This window comes from Lepisosteus oculatus, chromosome 1, assembly GCF_040954835.1.
Source record: "Lepisosteus oculatus isolate fLepOcu1 chromosome 1, fLepOcu1.hap2, whole genome shotgun sequence".
Lineage (NCBI taxonomy): Eukaryota > Metazoa > Chordata > Actinopteri > Semionotiformes > Lepisosteidae > Lepisosteus > Lepisosteus oculatus.
In genome coordinates, this window is record NC_090696.1 from 59,223,943 (window position 1) to 59,247,884 (window position 23,942).

General features: G+C 35.1%; 1 protein-coding gene across 3 annotated transcripts; it reads left to right on the forward strand.

The window, feature by feature from the left end:
• Positions 1–1,318: 1,318 nt before the first annotated feature.
• Positions 1,319–22,997, forward strand: txk (TXK tyrosine kinase). 3 transcript variants are annotated; one of them, XR_001478239.2, is made up of 15 exons: positions 1,319–1,465; positions 9,275–9,323; positions 9,413–9,512; positions 11,554–11,741; positions 11,868–11,927; positions 12,021–12,075; positions 12,387–12,466; positions 13,857–13,984; positions 15,547–15,621; positions 16,188–16,359; positions 18,636–18,852; positions 19,186–19,250; positions 19,711–19,829; positions 20,131–20,261; positions 20,921–21,007. XR_001478239.2 is itself a non-coding variant. In XM_015345258.2 (15 exons), exons 1-15 carry the CDS (start codon positions 1,417–1,419, stop codon positions 21,804–21,806), a joined length of 1,584 nt encoding a protein of 527 aa, XP_015200744.1. In that variant the 5' UTR covers positions 1,321–1,416; the 3' UTR covers positions 21,807–22,997. The 3 variants fall into 3 exon arrangements, 2 of the variants coding, with proteins under 2 accessions (XP_015200744.1, XP_006629905.2); XM_015345258.2 differs by lacking the exon at positions 20,131–20,261 and adding an exon at positions 21,738–22,997 and having other exon boundaries at positions 1,321–1,465; positions 20,921–21,078; XM_006629842.3 differs by lacking the exon at positions 20,131–20,261 and adding an exon at positions 21,738–22,997 and having other exon boundaries at positions 1,321–1,465; positions 9,416–9,512; positions 20,921–21,078.
• Positions 22,998–23,942: the final 945 nt, after the last annotated feature.

Here is a 23,942-nt window from a genome sequence, read left to right on the forward strand (position 1 = left end):
TTGGGGATACTCTTGGAAAAATCATCTACAAGTAAGGGATTATGATTATTTAATTTTACTTATTGTTCCTGATTTTATCCATTTTTGTAACACCCCACCCCCATTTGTAACATAACAACAGTCTTTCATAACTTTCTTAAAAGAAGAAATCTTGTGTTCGTGAACTCACTGTTATTTTCGCCCAATCAACTAAATCAGACAGTTGGACTCATTCTTTTTGTCGACCTTCAGAAAATCCGAACAAAACTATAGCTGGAACAAACTGGCTTCACTTTTGTCTACCTTGCATCCAGATCCCAAGAAGAAAAACTGTGCACAGATATTTTCTTAAGACCAAAGATGCTATTCAGGAAGCACTGCTAGAGATGCCTGGTACATGCAACAGATGAGACTGGAGTTAGATTATACAGTAGGTGTTGAATTTTGCAAAGGTTTGATAAAAAAATACTTCATAATTGTTTTTTCCAGATCATTTCTGTTTTACTTTTTAAATAAATACCAGTTCCTATAATATGTGTCTTAGGACTTTGCAGGTTCACTCTCACTTTCTATAAAGTGGATAATTTAAAACAATTTAAATTCAAGCTATATACAAGATTGCTGAAACATACAGTAGTTATATCCTTACAAATCCATTTGTGGACGCCAATCAGTGGTTGAGAGTCCTTGCTGCAGTTTTGCATCGATTATTAAAGATAAGAGTTTGCTCACCTTATCTTACTCTTGCTCACAAAATTGTACTTGTCCTTGTATTTACTCTTGTACTGTATCTTTGTTTGCTACAAAAGTTATAAACCACTTCTTTGAGAAATTTTGATTCATACTCCGATTTCTCAGTTACCCATGTGAAAATCACGTTGGAACTTTTTCTAAAGAAAAAAATACTGAAGCTCTTAAAAAGTAGAAAGTAGATTTGACATTAAAGGCATTTAAGTATAAGCATAATTGAAAAACATACTTTTATTAACAATTTCATTAATCATGGTCATATCATGCAGTCACTCTTAAATAATGATTTGTTTAAAATACGTACAGAACAATTATTACTCCAAATTCTAAAACAAAACAATACTGCAAAAACAAGTGCATCACACTTGTTTGGACTGATGTCAACAGTCCAGCAGCACACACTTCTAACAGAAGTGCCAATTGGTTTAAACTTAAATGTATTTAAAGTTTTACTTCATGATTGATAAAGTTATTTTGCTCATTTCTCATGTAAATGAAAAATAAGCCTATTTTTAAGTCTCCTTACTTTCCTTCTACTAAGAGGTGTACTTGATTATGCAGTCTTGTGGTTAACATCACGTCACCTCTTCCTTTCCGCACTTTGAGTAGCATTCAATTCTCCCCGAGTCACCCATAGACATGTCATTGAACCCTTCAACATTTTGAAAAACAGAATGTAACTGATGGATGAAGACTAGACTGGACCATTCGCATGAAACAGCAATGATCCTTTCAAGTAAGTGAGTTATTTGTTCATTAAGAGGGGGAGACAATAAATTAAATCTGAAAATCAAGCAAAGACCGAGGGCTAATACTTAACACGTCACCTTAAGAACAGAATAAACAGTAGCACTGCGGAACAAATAATGTCTAATAACGTTGAATACCAATAGCATGTGCCGGTTCTCTTAATGCAACGCAAAATATATAGATCACAAGAGTGTTTTAAAGTTTTTTCATAGCTAATCTGTCAAAAAAATACATAGAAATACCACTTTTCAAGTCGCAGATATGGCATGTCATTCACAAAGACAGGACAACCCCCAGAGTCAAGTGCATATAGCAGTATGGAATGAGTAGCGGTTATAATTCCACACCGTAAAGTTAAACAAAGAAAGCACAACTGTTATTAATACTTTTTCAGCTCAGAATTAGCCTCTACCCATTCCTTTGTAGCCCGCACACTGACAGAGCTCCCCATTAGAATCTCTTCACATGCAGAAACATGTCCAGAAAATTGTACGATTTAGAAAGAATGATTAAGCAGAGTCTGATTTTAAGTGAGGAAGATTGCGTTCCAAATTTTGACATTCTAAAGTTTTCCTTGTATTCAGTTTTTAAAGATTAGCATCAATTAACTGTGCTTTAGCATTGGATTGATATTAAGTTAATTTATTAATTTATCATTACTTCACTTAACTGATGTGATGAGCAGAACAAACATGTTATTGAAGTGAAAGAGTTAAGGTTTCTAAAAGCAAGGCATTTGTATGATCTTTGCTATATGAAATGTGTCAGGCAAAATAAGAAACATGACTATGTTAGCAGTAGCAGTCATGCATATTGAAATGCCTATTGTGTTTGTTTTTACCACAAAAAAGGCATGTAACCAACTGAAGTTAGTGTCAAACAATAGATTTCAGGTAGTGTTTCCTGTTTTTTGTTCCTCTCATATCAAAAGAAAATTGTCTTTAGCAACCATAATACTTATTTGGTGAATTTGATTTGGACAAAAATAAATCACCACAGGACCATTCCAATCTCTGACACAAAGCTGGAAAATAATTCTTTACCTTTAAAAAAGCATTTTGAAGGTCAGTGGAATAAGGAAAAAAAAATCTGTTCTGCAAATCCTCGCCAAGGCTCAACATACAGAAAGGTGATCTTGAGCCAAAGCAATAAAAAAGAAAAACAAACACTCCAGGCAACACTGAATTCATTACTTGAAACATACGGTGGCTCCTGGGCATCTCGTATGATGTTCACAGCATGCTCTGATCTTTAAGTAATTAAAATGTGAACAACATACAGTCAATGTGTACACATTTTGGAAACATTTGTCAATAACAAAACATTTAGTTCTAGAATGTAATAAGAAGTAAGAAGAATAAAATTGACCATTTTAGGAGGAGAGACCCAAGGGATATACTTGCTCATAGACAATATGAGTTGCACCTTTCTGCTGTTCACTTATGAAAGACTGTCTTAATGTTTGATCAAATAGCGCATAAGTATACACAGTGTCAGTAACAACAAGGGAGTCAATATTTTTTATTAAAGCAAATATGAAGCAAACAAAATATTGCTTATTCAATATTTTGAACTATCCATGCCAATCAAATCATAACTTAATTGAAGGATTTCAATCAAAGTTGAATTTGTTATTTTGAGCTTTCCACTTCTTTCATTGGAAGATGTCAGACTGTATAATGTATCCTAACATGACAATATCTTCAGATTCCATCACTAAATATTTAAATCACCACCATATCAACCTTTAACCTGAAATGACCTCAGACAACAGTATGACATTATAGTCTATATAAAAATTTATTTTAAGATTTATAGTTTGAAAACGTTTTGGGGCTTGGGTGGGAATGAGTTTGAAATTATATTCCAACAACAAAGACTCTTCTCATATTCAAAATACTGTATAGTTTCTCTAAGCCAATGCTGATGGTAACACGAGAGTTTTAAATCTTTATTTTTTCAAATCTTTATTCATACTGTATGTTAAACTCCATAAATTACATTTTTTGAAAAGGATATGACACATATTGTGATGGATGTTGTACTGTAAACTGTATTGTATTCATCTGTTCTGAAATATGTTCACAATAATACCACTCTATACACAAGGTTTACAACCTTAATTGCAATAATAAGCAGAAATGTCCTGTTCAAGATATGTTTTTGAGTGTTCTTATGTTTGCTTAGTTTTTCATTATGTTTGTTTGCAGTATTCAGAAATTCTAATCCTTCTATGGCCTTTAAGGATTATAAACTGTTTAATTCTTACCTAAGGACTAACACTTCTGAATCAATTATTAATTTGGTTTATAGGCCTTATAAATTCTTTAACTATAAATTTTAATTCAAATAAAATATGACAGAATACATGGTGAGTTACTATAAGCAAGTCAATGCAGAGCAAAAAACTGCATTTTTTCACCACTAAAACTATTGTGCTAATGTAATGAACACCATCATATTTTATTGTTGTGATAATATGTTTCTCTATTTAAGTTGAACATTGGGATTAAGGTAGTGACATTTATTGGTAGAAATCATCATCTACAGTAGATATATAATTCCTGAGGTGATATGTATGTCTACATCTGTCATCTGAATGTACAGGCTCAGGATTTTCAGTGGTTAGACTTACAGTATATTACTAATTATTTCTTAGGTCCTTGTTGCCAACTAATAGAAAAGCAAATAGCTTTATTGAAGCAGAAGAGTTAAGGATGAAGAATGGAGTACAGCTGCAGTAAAATAGCAAATACTAAGGGCTGAGAATATTCCAACAGAGCTGAGTATATTTAGTATCTTATAGATTTTTGCACTCAGTATTTAAAATGATCTTTTGGGCACATTTCTTTGTCGACACAAAATAAGATGGAGAACATAAACACGCAGTTAGTGAGTGCAGTTTTGTGGTCTGAAACACACATGTAAGCCACAAGTGTGGAAACATTGTCATAAATGACAATTTCACAATGTACAGTGGCCAGTTAACCTGCAACAACATTGCAATTGATCCCTTTGGTGTTTTCTTTTTATTGCGTTTGAGAATTCAGCACCAACAGTCCCACAACAGAGTAGGGCAGGTGGAGAAGTGAAAAACTTCTTGCTTTGTTCAATGAAGGGTGGACAGAAAGGCCAGATTGCACAAGTCTGGAGTAAGCATGGCTTCTTTGCAGCACTGGTGCCCTCAGATAGATTCCTGGGGTGCTATCTGCATGGATTTTTGTATTTTTTGCCCGATCATGTTGGTCTCCGCTGGGTGCTTCAGTTTTCTCCTACAGTCCAAAGACTGGTACAATAGGTTAACTGGCATCTGTAAATTGGCCCTGGCCCTGTGTTTAAATGGCATCCTTTCCAGGGTGTATCCCACTTTGCACTTAATGCTTGCTGGTACTAATACCTCAGCAACTATTTCCTATAGGTTAGTCTGAGGGTTTGGTTCACAGGAGATTATATGATACATTTTTGTCATTAGCAAAGACGATGCAAAGGCTGCAGAAAATCATTGGAAAGCCAGTTTTTTATGCTTTTATTTTCTTTCTTTCTGCTTAACCTCTCATTTCGTTCATGGTTTGACTCACTGTATCATCTGGGCACAGAGCATGGGTCATTCAGGAAGTGTGGGCTTTCTGCTCTTTGTTTCGCACCTAGACTGATGCGAGCAGCTTCCTGTCAAACATAATATTCCATTACATGCGTCGTAGTATAGACGCGCCACTCACAGATGATGAAGCGTAGGTCGTCTTATCCGGGTCAATGCAGCGTCAGTCTATTTATAGGTACTGTATATGAAAACCGTTGATAAAATACAAGTCAAATTCCTACAAAATATGAATTCCTCATTCAGTGTCAGACACTTTGTGTTGAAATATTGACCCGCACAAGCTCTTTCAAGACAAATGTATTTTCATCCTCCACAATTTACTACTAAAAAAGGCTAATCTTCTTTTTAAAGGGATTTTCAATTTTGCAATTGGAGAAAGTACTGCAAATTATGAATCATACAACAGATATTTATTTGAAACCAGAATACAAAACAAAAACGAGAAGTCGAGTGTAATCCGGGGGAATACACTAGGTTTCGAAACATTGGTCTGGAAAATGGTCAGGGCGAATGTGACAACATTTAGTGACGACAGCAATTTCCCAAAGACCTGCGTGACAGGCCTGATAAAGTCCTGGGTTGTAAACCACATGAGATATTTATGACATCTGCAGTATGAAGGCTAAGGCAAGATAAGCAAAGACACTGAGATTTAAAAGGACATAAATGTACATTTGTTGAAAATGTGTTTACTAAAACAGAAGCTGCAATTACAACACATTCATCTCAATTTTAGGTTCTATTTCTCATTGCCAAATTAGCTATCCTGCAAACTTTGAGAATCTCAAAATTCTCAATTTATTATTCTCAAATTCTTGATCATCTAAACATGGATATAGAAATATATAGCATGGGTATATAGCATTGCAAATGAAAACAGGTCATTTACTGATGTATTGTGGCATTGTGTGATAAACTTCGCTTATCATATTTTTTAAACAATATTTACAAAATATTGTTTCTTTAGAGTAGTATTTACAGTAAATATCGTGGAGTAAACAGTCTCTACAATATTTACTGGAGGTGCATGCATTTTTCAACTTTAGGATGAAAATGCTATTAAATCAAATGAAATTAATAATAATTTTAATATTACTGTATGTGGTACATATGAATTTTCAGTGAACCAATTTAATTAATTAAATACACATACTCACTGTATGTCCAAGGCTAGTCCAGTTTTATTTCATACTGTATAGTGCCATTCTGATAATCTCAAAGCTGTTTTCAAAAAAATAATCAAGAGTCAGGTGTACACAAATTATTATAGTAGATTCATCGAAATTCTGTCAGAGTATAACATTGATTTTTATTTTTAATTTTGTAAAATCTGAAATGGGCTGGATGAACATTCCACACACTTAGAGCAACAGAACAGAAAGCACGATTACCGAGTTCGGAGATTTGTGTAGGTGTGAGCAGTTTAATGGTGTAGTCAGGAGTCAAACAGCTCAAGCCCTTAAAGGTGAGCAGCAATATTTTGATTTTTTTTTCGAAATTCACATGGACCCAGATTAAAGCATCTGACGCATTTGGTATAGGACACAAAGCATATGATTTATGAAAAATGTTCAGGTCTGGTTGGTATCTGAGAAGTTGAGGTCTGAACATTACGTACCTTATTGAGAATGTTTGAATACACCAACGAGCACTGCATTGCAATAATCAAACTTTGCCTTCCCCTTCCTTTAAGAAAAAAAAAATTCTCAGTGAAGAGGTGGATCTTTATTACACACAGAAAGGAAATCTGGCAGGTCTCAGATCTGTGGAGGTGTGATCTGGTTTTGATAATCTTTCTTTTTCCACTGAGAAACCGAGAATTTGAATAAAATGTCTTAGTAGAAGCACAAACACCAAATTTAACTCAACGGCAGGGTCTCCTCAACATCTTTGTCGACCTTTATTTTCTTAAAAGCAATGAAGCAAATCAGCAAGGATTTGTGAATTTTGCTTTTCAGGGATACAGCCACCATCCCTTGTCCTGGAAAGACATGGGGTTTGGGGTTTTTCATTCCAGCCAAAGCTCTCAGTTACTCCTTTACGCCGCTCGTTGGCTTTATTAATGCAAACTTCATTCACTGATCCAGGAGGCTGATACAAACTGATAGACTGGGCTTCTGCGGGACTGGCCTATACTGCTACATCAACACAAATAGCTGTTTGCAAAACATACAGACACACATATAAACTAAAAAGAAACAACTGCTGAAACAATAATGAAAGTCATTAATTGAATTTTGGGAGGGATGACTATGACAAGTCCATCTCACACAGTGGCGTCTAATCACCATTGTTACCAAACCAGCTACATAACCTGAGCTCAAACGTCTCCCTTCGCATTTTACTCAAGTATTCCTCCTCCACCCTATCTCCAGCTTGCAGCTACCCCTTGATTCACTCAGTCTGAATGGAGTTCGAGCCTCGTAGTCTTATGGCCAGGAGGATACCCAGTAACCAAGCAGGTTAAGCCAAACCTTTCCCACCAAGTCAGCGCAGCTCATTTCTGGCTGTGAGCTAGATGTCTTAAGAAGTCCAGTCCAGCTTCTACCTCCAGGCAATAAGGCAATAAATAGCCAACCTGCAGCTCCTTTAGCAAATCACCCATAATGGCTACATGGACATACAGTTTTCATTGTATTCATCATACTGCACTATTTAGACATGACATAATGCATATACCATGGACACATAGCAGCTCTATTCATATTGAGTATTGTCTGAGTTTATTTTATTCAATTTCTATTGTACTATTATGTATTATTATGTAACCTTCTTTTGTAACTTTAATTTTGTGATTTTTACTCCCCCGGTGAGCTCGTTGAAAAGATATTTCATTGCCAGCAACTACTGCTGCATGCTTTATTGTTGTGCATTTGATGAATAAACTTTGATTTGATTTGATTTGAAGTGTTCCAAACAATCACAAAGCATTCAATCCTTGGATATCATTGTCCCCAGTGAAGCGTCACGAAGGGAATATAGTTTAAATGTTTCTTACTATACAATAAAAGAACACGCATTATATTAATCTGAAAAAATACATTTTCCACAGTTGTTTTCCAAGTCATTTGGCAGGGCACACACTTTTTGTAGCCGAAATTGGTGGAAAATACTGTAGAGAAACCACTGGGTGCCTTTATTTTTGTGAACTGCTTTGTTTAGGAGAACAATATAAAAATATCACACAAAAGAACCATCGGATGTTCTCTCTAGTCCCTTCCCCTCTTTCCACAAAATCCTCCTTAGGGGTACATGCCTTTCAGAACATAAGAAAAGCAGACAATAAACAAAAATCTCATATTCTTGTTGGTCATAAATTAATACATTTGTACAGGAGAGTTTGAAATAATGTAGAAAATTAATAAATATTGGGATAATCATATCTGCATCATCAAAACTCTAATAGGTAGATAGAATAGAAAAGATCAAATGTTTATAAAATGAATATTTTATAAAGTAATTTCAGATTTTTATTGAAATATCCAAAAACTTGGACTATTTCTCACTTTTGTTGCTTTTGGCTAGGACATTGAAATAATGCTGAATATGGGAATATCAGTAAAACTGTGATGTGTGGTAACACTATGGATGAAAAGCATGTGTCAAAACCTATGGCTAAACAAATTATGTTTGAATGAAATCTGTCTTTAAAAAATGTATTTATAAGCAGCCTAAATATAGTGCCCATATTTTATTTTTAACTGCTCATTTTTGCTTAAAAATCTATTAAAATTATTAAAACAGCAGCTCTTCTTAATGTAATTTTGTAAAATGCAACTTAAATCCTAAATGCAGTACAGTATATAGATTAACATATTTGTTTTAAACATACAGTATACAGTATTGTGTGTTTATATGTGCTTCTGCCCTTTTGCTATAATAAATGATAAAACTTCTTCTACTATTATTCCTATAGAAGAGAGTTATCCTACACCCAACACCTGTAGATATACTAACTCAACTTTCAATTCTTTTAATGGGAAATGCAGAACAATGAACACATTAATCTCTTCTGTGTATCAGTGCACTGTAGAATATCAATTTACAGTTAGAAGAATTATAAAACATCTCATCTTTTGAATAATGTGGACAGATGTTAAATCTGTCACACTAAGAATATACTTTAGGATTACAGGAAACAATGAAATTAAGTGAACCTTTCTTAGAATATGTTTTATTATCTTTCTTTTATAGACCATTCCATTCAGTCAGTCTTCTGTTGTTGCTGTTCAGTGCAAAAAAGGTAAGGAGAACTTTATACAGTTACTGTTGAAAAAAAAAAGCTGGAGAAAAAACCTTGATAGTTTTTAGTAATGAAATATCTCTGTCCAGTAGAGAAATTACAACTCAGATGAGCCTGGAGAACGAAACAAGTATGATGCGGAATCAGTCTCGGTATGAAATTCAGACATATCCTACAACCTCTCACACGGTAAGCATTTCAAAGTTGAAATGAGTTTTTTGGTTGTAATTGTGCTTTTATCTTTCACAGTTGTGTTTTTTGGCAATAAGTGGTCCAATGTACATTATAATATCCAGCATGGATCAAGGTCCACAACCAGTGAAACTAGAGCTATGGCCCCGTGTTAATTATACAGGCTTTCATTTATCCGTTATTATGTTTTTTCAGCCTGTTAACATTTTTCCTATTTATATTTTATCATTTTTTTAAAAACTCCATCAGCAGAAACAAAAATCAAAAACCAGAACTAGACAATTTCCCCTTTTCTCATGCCTCTTCCCTGCCATCTCCACCCACAGCAGAAACCCAGACTTTCAACTGCAACTATGATAGAGATAAAGAATGTTTAAAATATAGAGAAACTAAAACAAGATTTGAGAATTGCTGATTCAGTTTTCTATTTATCATTGTTAAGTTGTGTTATAAAAATGTTAAATTGTAGTAAATGTCTGGTACCTGTATTTTTTTTTAAATGATCTCTGTATCTATTTTGAATTCATACATCAAGTCAAGGTACTCTTTGGTTAATAGGAAAATATTTAAATTTAATTAATATGGTGGTTGCTCTTTAAAGTAACTCTTTCCACCACCTGCACAGTTTGACTTTATAATTCAGTTTATGTGTCTTTTCCCACTCTGTTTTTCCTATTATTCAATAATTTTATGGTACTGTATAAAAAGTACAGCTTTCAGTTCTGCTTTTATAAAATGCATTTTATTAACAAGCTACTGTTCTGAATATACACAGTATCTGAATTACAAAGCTATATCAAGGGTTTCATTAATGTGCATTATGTAAGGTACAGTATGCCCACTCCTTTCACTTTAAAACCAAGCCAAATTTCTGCTAGAAGCACCCTGGAAAAATGTTAGATTCATGTTGAACAATGTAAAGAAAAACAAAGGAATCTGTAAACTGAAAAGAAAAGGTCATGACCAAAATTCAGAGTGTGCAACAGGTTAAATTTTCAAATACAGTCTACATTCTCTGCTAGTCTATTGTTTCTCTTGAAATTTTGACAATATGATTGTGGCTGCTTTCAAAATTCAGAAGAGCATCAACAAAAGTCATCCTTACAGTTTAGATCTTCAAAGGTCAGATGAAACAAATGGAAACTAATAACTTTCATTTAGTATTTGAAATGTATTCTTCTTTATCTGGCAAGACTTTGACGTCAGGGACATATTTACCCAGTTCTAATGTTGAAGTGAGGCTTCAGGAATCCTTTAATAGATACAAACCTTTTTTGTCCAGGCCTAGATTTCACTGCAAGACATACATGTCAAAATACGCAGGGCTTTCAGCATTCTGGTTGAGGTTCATGAAAATTTCTGTAGAGAAAACCACATCATGACTCTAAAAACGTACTGCTTTGGAAGTTGGTCACTTTCTTGACCTCAGCAGAAGTATGCAAGTGCACAAAGCCTTAGAGAACAATTCTGGTGCCTGTTTTGCAAAAGCCACAAAACCTGTGCTGAACTGAACAAGATGTGGTCAGTTTTCTGTAGAGCATTCACACAGCATTGTAATGGCGCCCTCTTAAGTGTGCAGTATTTACAATTTGCAACTCTATAAAGTGTTTTCTACAAGAAAGAGTGGCTTGCACTGGAGCCTATATAGGAAAAGCCATTTATCTGTCATTTCAAGTCTTATTTGTTTTAAGCACAGCAGGGTGCTGGAGAAAGCTGGGTTTGGGGAGGTCACTTCTCTGTGCTAGCTCATGCATGATCAGTCTGTTAACGAGGAACAGAAGTTAAGAGTATCATCTGCAGAGAACAAATGGAAGTGCTCTAAAGTAATGCAATAGAAGTCTATGTGATTGAATAATGGGGTTAATTTATAACTAATTAATGTATTTGTATATTAGGTTTTTGTACTGCTGTTGCATCATGTATTAAATGTTTATATCACACAGTCTGGAAAACAGACAGATAGCTTGAGCTGTGCAAAGAGGTACTGTTTTGTGACAAGTTGGGACAATTGCAAGTCCTCGTTTTTCTTTTCTTTCAGTCACACAGCTCCAAGAGAAAGCCTCCTCCTCCACCCCCCACAGAGGACGGCACAGAGACAGTCAGTGTAATTGCAATGTATGACTTTTTAGCCAAAGAGCAAACTGACTTAACACTAAAGCAAGGCGAAGAGTATACCATCATTCACAAACAGGACCAGCACTGGTGGAAAGCCAGAGACAAACATGGGTGAGGTCAAGTGCAGGTTATCTCCTACCCTTCTGCATTTCAAATTGTGTCTAACATAAGTGGAAATCAAAATGAATTTCAGTTGTATTTAATTTAATGTACTTTTTGGCACTTTCCCTTTTCAAGGAATGAAGGATTCATCCCCAGCAATTATGTTACAGAGAAAAATAATATGCAGGCACATCAGTAAGTAGGTCTAATGAATCTCATTACATTCAAAACAAGGGTGTGCTCTTTCAATCACCACTGAAACATTGGTTCTTTGTTTCTGCGTGCTAGGTGGTACTGTAAAAACTTAACAAGAGCAAAGGCAGAACAACTTCTTCGGTATGAGGTAGGCAAACAGTAACAACATTTAACCATAAGTTTTTCACGGACATATTAGCTAGCATTGTACGGCACCCAAATCAGAAGCTCAAAATAAATGGGGCTGTCAGGTTTTACTATTTATTCCTACCAAAACTACTTGTCTTCAAATATCTCAAACCAAGCAAAAAAAACATCAGGGAAAGTAGCATGAAATTAGATTCATTTTATGCTGCACAGGAAAAAGAAAAATCATCTCACTAACTGGTGTGTTGCTTTGAAAGGTTAATTGCTCTGCACCTGCAGGGAAGCCTGAAAACCTGATTTCCTCTTTTCTAGGCAAAGGAAGGTGCGTTCGTTGTTCGAGACTCAAGTCAGTTGGGTAGCTACACAGTATCTGTTTATACCAAAGCTGTGAGGTAAGAGCCTTATCTTAGTTATTAACCAACCACATAACTCTTAATAGTTTGTAACTCCCCACAAAACAAGCAATAAGATGTAAAATTAGATGTAATTGTCTGAATTTTCTAAAGTTTCAGAATAAAAGGTGGGAAGATGATTATTACATTACACTGCAAAAAATATAATTGTGTCTACCTTCACATAACACTTAAAAACACAAATATTGCCATAAAAGATTTTTCCATTCAAATGAATATGTTTTGTATTCTTTGGAGACCGTTGAATCTTACTTTGTGGGGTGTTCCTCTTGACCAATTTACACTCACCACTGTCTTGCAGAGTTAAATGCTGGCATATTGCTAATTATTATTAGTAATAGTAGTAGTAATGTATAACTTTCAATACATTTCACAGCATAACTCCTTTTCATCCATCCATTTTTTAACCACTTCATCCAATTCAGGGTTACAGGGCAGCTGGTGCCTATTTTGGCAAGCAACAGGCACATGGCAGGATACACCCTGGACACGACACCAGTCCATTGCAGGGCACACAACGACACAAACACAGATACAGACGCACTCACACCAGGGCCAGTATTCCCAGAAGCCAGTTTATCTACCAGTAGGTCTTTGGACTGTGGGTGGAAACCGGAGGAAATGGAAAAAACCCTTGCAAACACGGGGGGGGGGGGGGGGAATACTTATTTCTCATATTCTCCTTCTATTGAAAGCTGAAACTAATTTTCAAAACCAAACGGTGTAGTTAAAGCTTCAAAATCAGAATTTGTAAAGCTTTGAGTTGAAATAGTCAACAGAAGCCACCAATGCATTCCTGGACTAGGTTTGGGAAACGCTGAAAATGATGAAACTGCCACCACAGTTTGTGACAACATTAAAAAATGAGCCATCAACAGTGGGAACTATTATAAGATAACATCCATCCATAAATCGCTTATTCCTCAGTGAGAGCGCAACATCTTGGGAACAGATGGGTGTTAAGCTCTGACTGATATATTTCTTACTTGCTTTTCTTATAAAACTGAGGTGGGAAAAAACTTCAGCCATTGTTACCTGAGAGTGGTAGGGAAACCTTTCACACATTAAATGGAAACTTAAAATGTTTATTGTATGTACAGTAGGTCAGAATCCTGGAGAATGTGATCCTACTGTTTATCCCATTATTCACAACACACTGGTGTCTGCTGTTCCCAAGCTGATGAACTGACAGGGATGAGGTCATAGTTTGGTTTGTGTTCCTAATGCACATGATCATCATATAATTAATTTTCATGTTATTCACAATTCGTTATTGGCATTCTACCTTTTTATTTTTTGCTCTTAAAATGCATAGTTACGTTCTTAATACTGCATGCTTTAATAAAACAAAATATTTTTTTCTTTATAGCTCAAAAGACAGTGCAATAAGGCATTATCAGATTAAGCAGAATTCCTCGGGGCAGTTTTTTCTGGCAGAGAAACACGTTTTCGATTCAATACCCGAAGTAATTCATTATCATCAGCACAATGCAGCAGGTAAATGCGTACACTTTTTAGAGATTTTAATATTACATTTTATTTCCATCTCCGTGGTCCAGCATGAACTATTTTACAATGTCTGGCTAGCCTTCCACAGATTTCACAGTTTGCATTTTAGCATTTGTCCCTATCATTTTGATGACTCCCCAAGAATTGTAAAATGTTATTGCCAATACAGTACAACAGCTGCACAGTAGTTTTAATATTCTATGTTCTAAAATTCTCATTTAATTCCTGGTCCTGAACTTCATTTTTCAAATGAATTCTATAATATGATAACAAACACTTTATTGTCTGGTTTCTCAGCAATTCATTCTGCATCCAAACAACTATGGTTTACACACAGAGGGACTTACAAAAACACACAAACAGTATAAATAAACATTTCCAAATAAAAAATAAATATAACATTATCTAAAAGACATTTACTTATACACACATACAGTACATAGTCATTACACACCACTCTGACAGGAATCCACTTAGATTACCAGAATCTGTAAGTTTACTACCCCACAATCATCATAAAAAATCATTTTTGCACATAATAAGTAATTGCAATTGTCCATGAATCAATAGTCCTTTATTGTGAACTGATTTGTTGATTTAGTTTGATTGAATGTGGGATAGAGGAATTCCTCATTTTTTATATCTACATTGAGGAACTCTAAAAGGTTCATTTGAAGGCATCGGGTGGTACTCTTTGTGCAGAACATGTGATACACAGTGTGCATGAGAACAAACACATGCCCAAGGGGTTTCTGCAAAAGGATGTGCACCACCAGCTAGACTACGTCACTGTCTTCAGTCAGCTAAAAAAATGAGGGCTTGTTGATTTTATCTGTTTTTTTTTCTGCATGTAGTTTTGTATCACTCCGCAATAAATGCAATGAGATGTGTAATATTGCATTTATGTATCATCACAACCACATTTTACACATTTTTTGCATGCACATTTTACTGTATGCAAAAAAAGAATGTCAAGATGACTGATACTAATACTTTGGTTATTATTATATAGTTCTTTAAAGTTAAGATTTTATGTTTTTAATAATACTGACAATTACACTCGTACAAAAATATTTGCTTTGTTCTGGAACAACTGACTCCATACAGGTATGTCATCTATGAAGAATTCGTTTTACAGGAAATAGTGTGGACACTATAGAGAGGGGACAGTGTGGAAACACAGGACGAAATGTAACTAAAGTATACATGATTTGTTTTCCATTAGATTTTACTTAACAGGTGTTAACAGGTGTTCTTTTCATGTGTTTGCTTTAGAAAGATGTGCTGTATAGTTTAAATTTAACGAGACTTTGGACTGTGGGAATAACCTGGAGCACCCAGCAAAATCCCACAGGAACATGGAGAGAACATATTGTACAAACTCTAAATGGATAAAACCTCAGGAACTGAACCCGGTGCCATTGCATTGAGTTAGCAGAGCTAACTACTGCAAATGTTTAACATGATGTGTTGTCTTAATTATATGAAACTAAGCTCTCTGTAACTTTTTAAAAAAGGAATAGCTGGGAAAATCATTTTTTCTGTTGCAGGCCTCATCACAAGACTTCGATATCCAGTTGGGCCCATGGGCAAGTGTGTGCCAGCAACCGCGGGATTCAGCCATGGTGAGTACATGTCATCCTACCAAGAACTGCATTTTTGTAGATGTTACCATTCATCATTGACATTCATTTCAGGAGATTTCTGATCTTTGAAATGTAACAAGAAATGCAGTAAAAACCTTAACACATACTGTACTCTATTTGAAAAGATTTGACCGACAACGATTTCAAAGTTTGTGGATGTAAGAAACAATAAATTCAACCAAAAATGCCTCTGTCCATGTACTTTTTTTGTTCATATAGTTTTCTGTTTGTAGCAAGACACTGTAATTACAAGACAAAACTGGATTGCGCGAATTGTATCTAATAACCACGGAAATATTATATTAAATTGTTGTAGTGTTTTACTTCCGGGCTGGTTATGTCATATCAAGATTATTAGACCACTGAGGGTTCATGATGTTGCTTCATATCAGAAAGCCTAGAGTCGATGAAGCTGACCCCTAAGCTGAGTTATAGTAATAATTATTGCTTAATGTTTTGTGTTTTTGCTGTTGATAATGTTCTTTTGTCAATGGACACAAATGGCAAATTAAATAAATGTAAAATTCAATGTTTGTTTTTTTCAGAAAAATGGGAGATAAACCCCTCAGAGCTATCTTTCATGAAGGAACTAGGGAGTGGGCAATTTGGACTGGTCCGTTTAGGAAAGTGGCGGGCACTTCTTAAAGTGGCCATCAAGACTATCAATGAAGGGTCAATGTCAGAAGAAGATTTCATTGAAGAAGCCAAGGTCATGACGTAAGTTAAAGATATTATCTTGAGAATGAAGGAAGACTTATTTTTATTTTTGCTGTTATATTTTTTTCTTGTTGTCTTGTTTCTTGTTTTATTGACATGTTTTGTCTGATTCCTTTGATTTTGTTTCTCAAATTCAAGTTCAAGTCTATTGTCATTATACTCATACACATGTATATGGTATAACACAATGCTATTTAGCTAGCTCTTAGATGATAAGTAGTACAAAACAAAACAACAATACAATTGTATGATGAAAGACAGAGACAACAGGTAATGTACAAAACAACAAAAGGTAACAGGTAATGTGCAAAACAACATCAGATGTGCAAAAACATGCATCAACAGAATGAAATAAAAGGATAGAAAATTATTAATATGTGGAGTGAGCTTTTTGACATGTAAGGTAGAGGTAGATTTCAATGTGAGGTTCAGATCATAGGTGAGAGGTGAGAGGTGAGAGGTTTCTGGTTATCAGGTTACATAATTTCATTAGGAGCATAATTTCATTGTTTGTACTGCACTCAGTGTGAAGGGATGTGAAATAATGTGTCACTCTGCATTGCTCTTTGATCCACTGCAGCAGAACAATTTGAATCCACCTTCATAACAAGACTGCATATTCTATTCGGAAAACCCGCAATCTTAAGGCATCGACAGAGATGTGAACGAGCATAAGTATCATGGTGTTTTTATTAGTTTAGTTATTCAAATTGTACTACTGTACTTTTTGACACCATAAAGCAGTGTTTAGAAAGTTGGGAAGGGTTATTGACAAAATAAATACAATTTAACAAGCAACATTTATTTCATTTAACAAAATGTAGTATTGAATAACTTTGTGGAAAACATTGTTTCAGCTGTAGGGTGACAATGCATACATTGACTCTGTAACTATACATACAACGCAAAAGTGTGCTTTGTGTTCAAAAACAGTATTCAAGTACTTCCTTCCTCTGAGAAACATACATCAGTGAGTGAGCTGTGATGTTTATCATAGGTATAAAGTGCTTCAGTGTTAACAACAGAGAATAGAGACTAAAAGACCCACCCCATGCTAACACAAGAATACTGGGCCACTAATTTTACACTAATTTTAATGTAGTAGGCCAGACCAGCTACTCACCTTGAAAAATTGAAATGGGCTAAAAATGTTGCCATAGAAATGATATTTTCTTTGTGTTTACCCTCCGTTAGTTCTCTGAAAATCCAGAGGCAATATCCTCACATGAAAGTGCTGCATTGAAGACCCATATATTTTAAGAAAAGTATTACTATGACAGAAAGCAAAACATATTTTTAATCACTCATCGTGTAGGAGTCATGATGCAAATTTGCAGAATGTATCTCTTTATGGTAACCAGTGCCCTACTTACAATTTTCCTCTGACTCTCCACATGCAGTCGCAAAGGGAAAATATGTTGTAGGTGTGATGACAAGTAAAAATCTAAATGGCAAATATCACACTTCACAGAGCAGTCTTCCTGAGGTCACCCCTGCACTGTACCTTCAGGTGACCACTTCCTGTAGAGTGGTCTTCAGCTGTTTCTCACCCCCGTTTCCTTCCAGCTGCTGCAGAAATGCACATTTTGTGCCTCAGGTTGCATTTTCAAGAATCGCTTCAATAATAACCAATGACAAAACATACAGTATATACAAGTAGAAAACAAGGCAATTTTCTTATTGATAAAACAAACTCAACGTTAAATTGGCTAGAGCTGGATTAACCCTGACGAGTTAAAGTCGTGCATCTCCATAGTCATGTAATCACAATTCTTCTTTCAGTTTAGTTATGTTAAGGTTATTTTGCACCTAGAGGAAATCAGACTGTATTGTAGGAGGTAAAGTGAGACATTAAACCCAATGCTCGGCTGCCTTGGATCCATGGAAACCTGGTCATTAAGGATTCGATGGCACTGAATGAAAGAGTAGGGGTGTTAATGTCAGTATCCTGATAAAATACCACTCTGGGCTTGTACAATCCACTCTACCTAAAGTTCCCTTTTATTTTAACTGGTGAGGGAAGCTCTCACTTCTAGATTGATGGGCTAAATAATGAGGCTGTTGGTGCTGTTTGTCACCCAGGTAGGTGCAGCACTTTCATGACTGGCAATGTCTTCTTCTTCTAAGATGTAAAGGGTTTTGAGACTTTTTGAGATGAAAACCACTGTATCAATGCCATGAATTATTATACTTTCCTGCACCTACTGTAGTTTTGAAATACTTCAGGTGTGTTACAGACAACATTCCTGAAGCTAATGGATTTTTTCCTTTGACAGGAAGATGTCCCACCCCAAGCTAGTACAGCTGTATGGAGTATGTTTCAAGGAGAGGCCTATTTGCATAGTGACAGAGTTTTTGGAAAATGGATGCCTGCTTAATTACCTTCGGCAGAGAACTGCCACCTTCCATAAGGATACATTACTGGCTATGTGTCAGGATGTGTGCGAAGGGATGGAGTATCTTGAGAGCCAAAATTTCATCCACAGAGACCTGGTAAGCACTCGTAAGAACAAGAAAGGCTACAGAGGAGAACATTTTAATCCCTCTTTATTCAGCATTTTTAATTGTGTTTCAAAATGACAAGTTAAAGGTAAAACAGACTACAATGTCTTTAAAAGCCTCAGTAACAAATACTTTGTGTCGAAAAACTGAACTCTTAACAAAACTTTTTGCTTTAAGGGCTCACCACAGCTGTGCTCCACATGAGAGTTAATTATGTATTCACTATGAATACATAATAAACATTTCTCAGTGCTCATGGAACATTAGTTAAAATGCAAATGAACAAATTAATATTTACCAGTTCTCTTTTGTTTTCTGAAACAGGCTGCAAGAAACTGTTTAGTCAGTGACAAGCATGTGGTGAAAGTATGTGATTTTGGAATGACAAGGTAGGCTGTTGTTTTCTAAAACCAACAACGATTAGAAAATTACTGACAAGTATTGCCAACAGATTGTCCATTGAATGCAAAAAGAACCGTATTCATGTGCACAGTTAGTGGGTGTCCAACCTTAAGCACTTCAGAAATGAATATAATAATATGTAGAATTTAAACTAGCTGAAAAAAAAGATTGTGCTTTTTAAGTTTTCAGGTAATCAGTGCTAATATTTTTTGGAAATATTTTTTTATTGTGTGTCATTTTTGTGATAGCTAAAATGCTGAAGTGTTCCAACTGGCAGAACACATGCATTTGAGCTGTTCTTTTTGGTTTATCTTGACTAGATCTTTGATAATGAGACATTTCATGATAGATTTAAAATTCACTTTGACAGAGCACATCAATATAGTGTGTTTTGAACATGTGAGAAATAAAAGCTACTAATGATTTATTTCAATATCTAATCTCCAGGTATGTTCTTGACAATCAGTATATTAGCTCTACTGGTTCCAAGTTCCCTGTTAAGTGGTCTCCACCAGAAGTGTTTCATTTCAACAAATACAGCAACAAATCTGATGTATGGTCATTTGGTAAGTCAACTTCCTGATTGTCTGCATTGTTCTCAGCGGGGGTTTATATAAAAAAACCTTTCTCTGAAACCTTGTCGTGCATTAATGGATTTTTCTTGGGTTCCAAAACATGCTATATTTTCCTCAACATTATTATCTTCTGACCTACAGTAACTCACCTGGTGACAAAGAAGATTAAATTATGCATTGCAGTTATGTTTACCAAAGGTAGTTGTGGCACATCACAACAATGGTACATCTGTTCTGTAGTGTTTGGAATCTTTACCTTCTTCCTTTCTGCCCTTAATAATGTAATTTGTAGGCGAAGGGTTGCCTTGTAAAGCACTGTACAAGCTGGCCACTTGAAAAGAAGAAATGAAAAAACACGCAGGACCGTAATTGTCTTAAAATACAGTATAATTACACTGTGTTTCACTCAAGTCAGAGAAATGAGTGAGTAACAAATTCAACCTAATTGCCTCTGCCTTTTCCCCTATTGTTTTTATTATTCCTCAAAAATAACTATATGATTATAATACTGTTTGTACATAAAGGAGAGCCCTGTTCTAGGCATGGCTCCATTGTTGTTATGCTGCACCATTTACTTCACTGTTGTTGTGCAATGGCAATTCAAAAGAACTCTTCCTCTGAAATAGTCACAAAGGATGGCTTCCAATTTATTTTCTTCATGTTTCATAACAGAATGAAAAGAACCATATTTGAGTTATGCCTGTACTTACACTGTAAATGACTGTGGGAGAAGGCCTATATACTGGACAGTATGGACTCAAGTAAACAGTAGCAATAAGCAGAACAGAAAGATTTACAGATTGGATAATGCTTACAAAAATCTAAAAATGTTATATAGTAATTTTAATAACATTGCATAAGGACAAAACATTTTTGTCATAATGAATTTAAGTCCAGAAAACATGAGAGTCACATTTATTCAAAAGTATTCCTTTAAATACATTTAAATAAAAACAAATCTACTGTACAGTAATGTACTCTTTGGATGGCCACAGATCCCTCCAAAGCTATTTAGGTTTGGGTAACTCTGAAGGTTTCCTGTTTCCCTGGGGTATAAATGTAGGTTGATATATTTTTTATAGGTGTACTCATGTGGGAGATTTTCACTGAAGGAAAAACACCTTTTGAAAACAAGCCGAACCCAGTGGTTGTGGAAGAGATCACTCAGGGACAAAGGCTCTACCGACCTCACAAGGCCTCGCTCCCAGTGTATGAACTCATGTACTGCTGCTGGCACGAGGTGATTGGATTTTATGTTATATTAAAATAATCACAACATTTTCCCAGAAAAAAAGAATGCAAACTCACTTTCACTTTAGTGCATATTTTGAGCACAGGATGAGTTAAATCATTGAGGTTACTGTAGCCTATGATGCTTTCTATCTTAAGATTTAATTTGCTCCTTTCTAAACTTTTTTCTCAGTGTTCCGTTTCCACATTAACTCCTGCCGGTCTCACAAAGCCATCTTCAAGAAAAATAAAATTGCTCTCTTTTCTATCGCTTTATTACCTCTTGCTAGATCTGAGGTGAGGCCTTTTATATCTGGAAAAAAAACATCTTTGAGAATGGGTACTGAATTCTCTGAGAATACACCCCAGAGGAGTGAAGCTGTAGGTAGTGTTGTGTTACTTGTGAGGGTGTTAACATTTTCCTAATTCACCTACTTATAACTCAGAAATAACTGTCTACACCAGTGAAAGTGGCCAGTGATCAAATAAAATAGAGATCCACACTTCTTGGGTTAGTGAAATGATTAAAAATGTTCCAAAGATTAGAATACTACAGTATAATTAAATCGGAATCTGATTTACATCATATACTTCTCTATTCCTTAAACAATGAATTGTATAATTGTGAACTGACTAATGATCCATAAAATAATTTTGTTGCCTTTTCAGAAACCTGAAGGTAGACCCCTTTTTTCTGAGTTGCTTCAGGACATTAAGAGAATTGCAGAGATGGAGTAGGATGGGATGTATCATGTATCATCCACACAAGGCATTAATGTGAACTATTATTCATATTCCCCTTCAACTGTGATACTGCTGTGGTGGATCCAAATAGATTGAAAAAAATATCTAAATAACTGATGTATCATACAAGTACAGCAGATTGCTTCAAACTGTGAAAAGGACTTTATTTGACAAAAAAATAGAAACTGCAGGCTTTGTTATATATAGAGAATCCATTTGACAGATATATTTTAATTGTGATGAAAACTAAAAACCTGATGTAATACTGAAGCATAATTGTAACTGCAGGTATATTATTGAATTATAAATGTACCAACAGAATTATGCAAACATATTGCATGTATTACCTGCTGTATATCATAACATTTTGTACATTATTGTAATATTTACTTATATATAAAATATGTCAATTAAGCTGACAAACATACTTTTGCTTACTTCAGGAAATGCAAAAAGGACCAGTTTTTATTTAACTGAAAGAAACATCACATGTAAAAATCAAACAATGTTTGATCCTGAATCATCAAATGATGTAGAAAATTATGTTAATGTATATCAGTTCCACCTTTCTTTATGTAACCTTCCATCGGAACCAGTGTGAGAACTTTGTATTACATATTGTAAAACCTTATTGCATGATGAAGAGGTGATCCCCTACCCCAGAAGATAATATACTCTTTAAAAAGAGGTACATCTTTATCTTGCATTCATAAAGTGGATTTTTGACATCCCAAAACACCTTCCAGAACAATTTCTGTCTGAATTAATGGCAGTCCTGCTCAAATTGTTAGCTTTTTCCTCTGGGTGTTTGATATTACTGTATAGTCATTAAAGCCAGGACAATGCATCCGACAAAGATATTAGTTTGTAGCAAAAGAAAATAGCTGAAAGCTTTAATTACATTTTTTAAAATATGTGTAATTGATTCTCATAGCATAATAAGAGTAATAATTATAATGGATTGGATTACCTCTAAAATCCATATACGACTTTCACACCATTGTTCTATGTGCAATAATTGAATTTGATTTTTGAGATTTTTTAAATATTTATTTTCTTTATTTTCATGCAGCTGTATGCAGTATAGTTTTACAACTTTAAATCTTTATCCCCTAAGGCGGGTCCTTGGAGATGGTGTATGTTTTATAACTTAATTTGAATAATAATAAAATTATCTTGCTCCAATGTGAGTATCATTGTGCTCTGCTGTAATGACCTGACAGCGTTGGCGGATGTAATTGTAACTCCTTTTTTTATGCGCAGCACAACAGAGCAATTGATTGCAAGGCACTGTGGCTGCTGTTCACAAAAAGTACCTCATATTTCTGCTGTCTGCTCGGATTCAGCTCTCCTGTGAAAAAAAATGCAAGTGTGCATTTGCACATTTGTAACATTATCATTTCATGACTAATTTAATGTGGTCAATTTACAATCTCTTCTGCCTGCCTCTTGCTCAAAAGTGCCTATATTGCATAACATATTGTAAAAGTCTGCAACAAATACAGATTTCTTTTCACCAACCTTCCATGGGGTACCAAGGAAGTAAGAGCTTGAAATTAAAATGATATCTGATTTATATTCATAGAAATAAAATACTCACTTCTCTGAAATGAATTAGAGCACAAGAATTAGCCATAACACTTGGGACAATTGACATCCTTTCTATCTCATTAGCATTCTCCCCTTCCTTTTTGGAAAGACTAAAAAACCTAGAAAGGAGTCTGTATTTAAAACTGTACACACACGGAACACAAAAAATTGTGAGTGGGAAGCTATGTCAGTGTGAGAGTTGCAAAGGAAAAAGGAGAGGTGAACTCCAGGCTGAAAATAAGGAAACACTCTTTGTTGGTTCTTAGCTTTGGAGCGTCTTCGGATGTGTAGGGGGGATCATGGAGAAAGCAGGAATAGAAGGCAAAGGATTCTGTCAGGAAGACAAAGGAAATAAAAATGAGAATGGGTAGGTGAAATGAAATGGAACTAAAGAGATGGAAAACTGGACAAGAAATTCTAAAGGGAGTGTGAAGGGCAGTAATCTGTAAATGAATTACAACATTAGAAAGATATTAGCCAGTTGTTGAAGAAGGAGAATGTGCAAATCAAAAGTCTGAAGTTCTCCTGGTATAGGAGTCT

Excerpts from the sequence above, each read along its gene's own strand:
- txk (XM_015345258.2), top strand. The coding sequence starts at position 1,417 with ATGAAGACTAGACTGGACCATTCGCATGAAACAGCAATGATCCTTTCA. Across the intron at positions 11,742-11,867 it reads AAAGCCAGAGACAAACATGG|GAATGAAGGATTCATCCCCA; the intron begins GTGAGGTCAAGT and ends TCCCTTTTCAAG. Across the intron at positions 13,985-15,546 it reads TCATCAGCACAATGCAGCAG|GCCTCATCACAAGACTTCGA; the intron begins GTAAATGCGTAC and ends TTTCTGTTGCAG.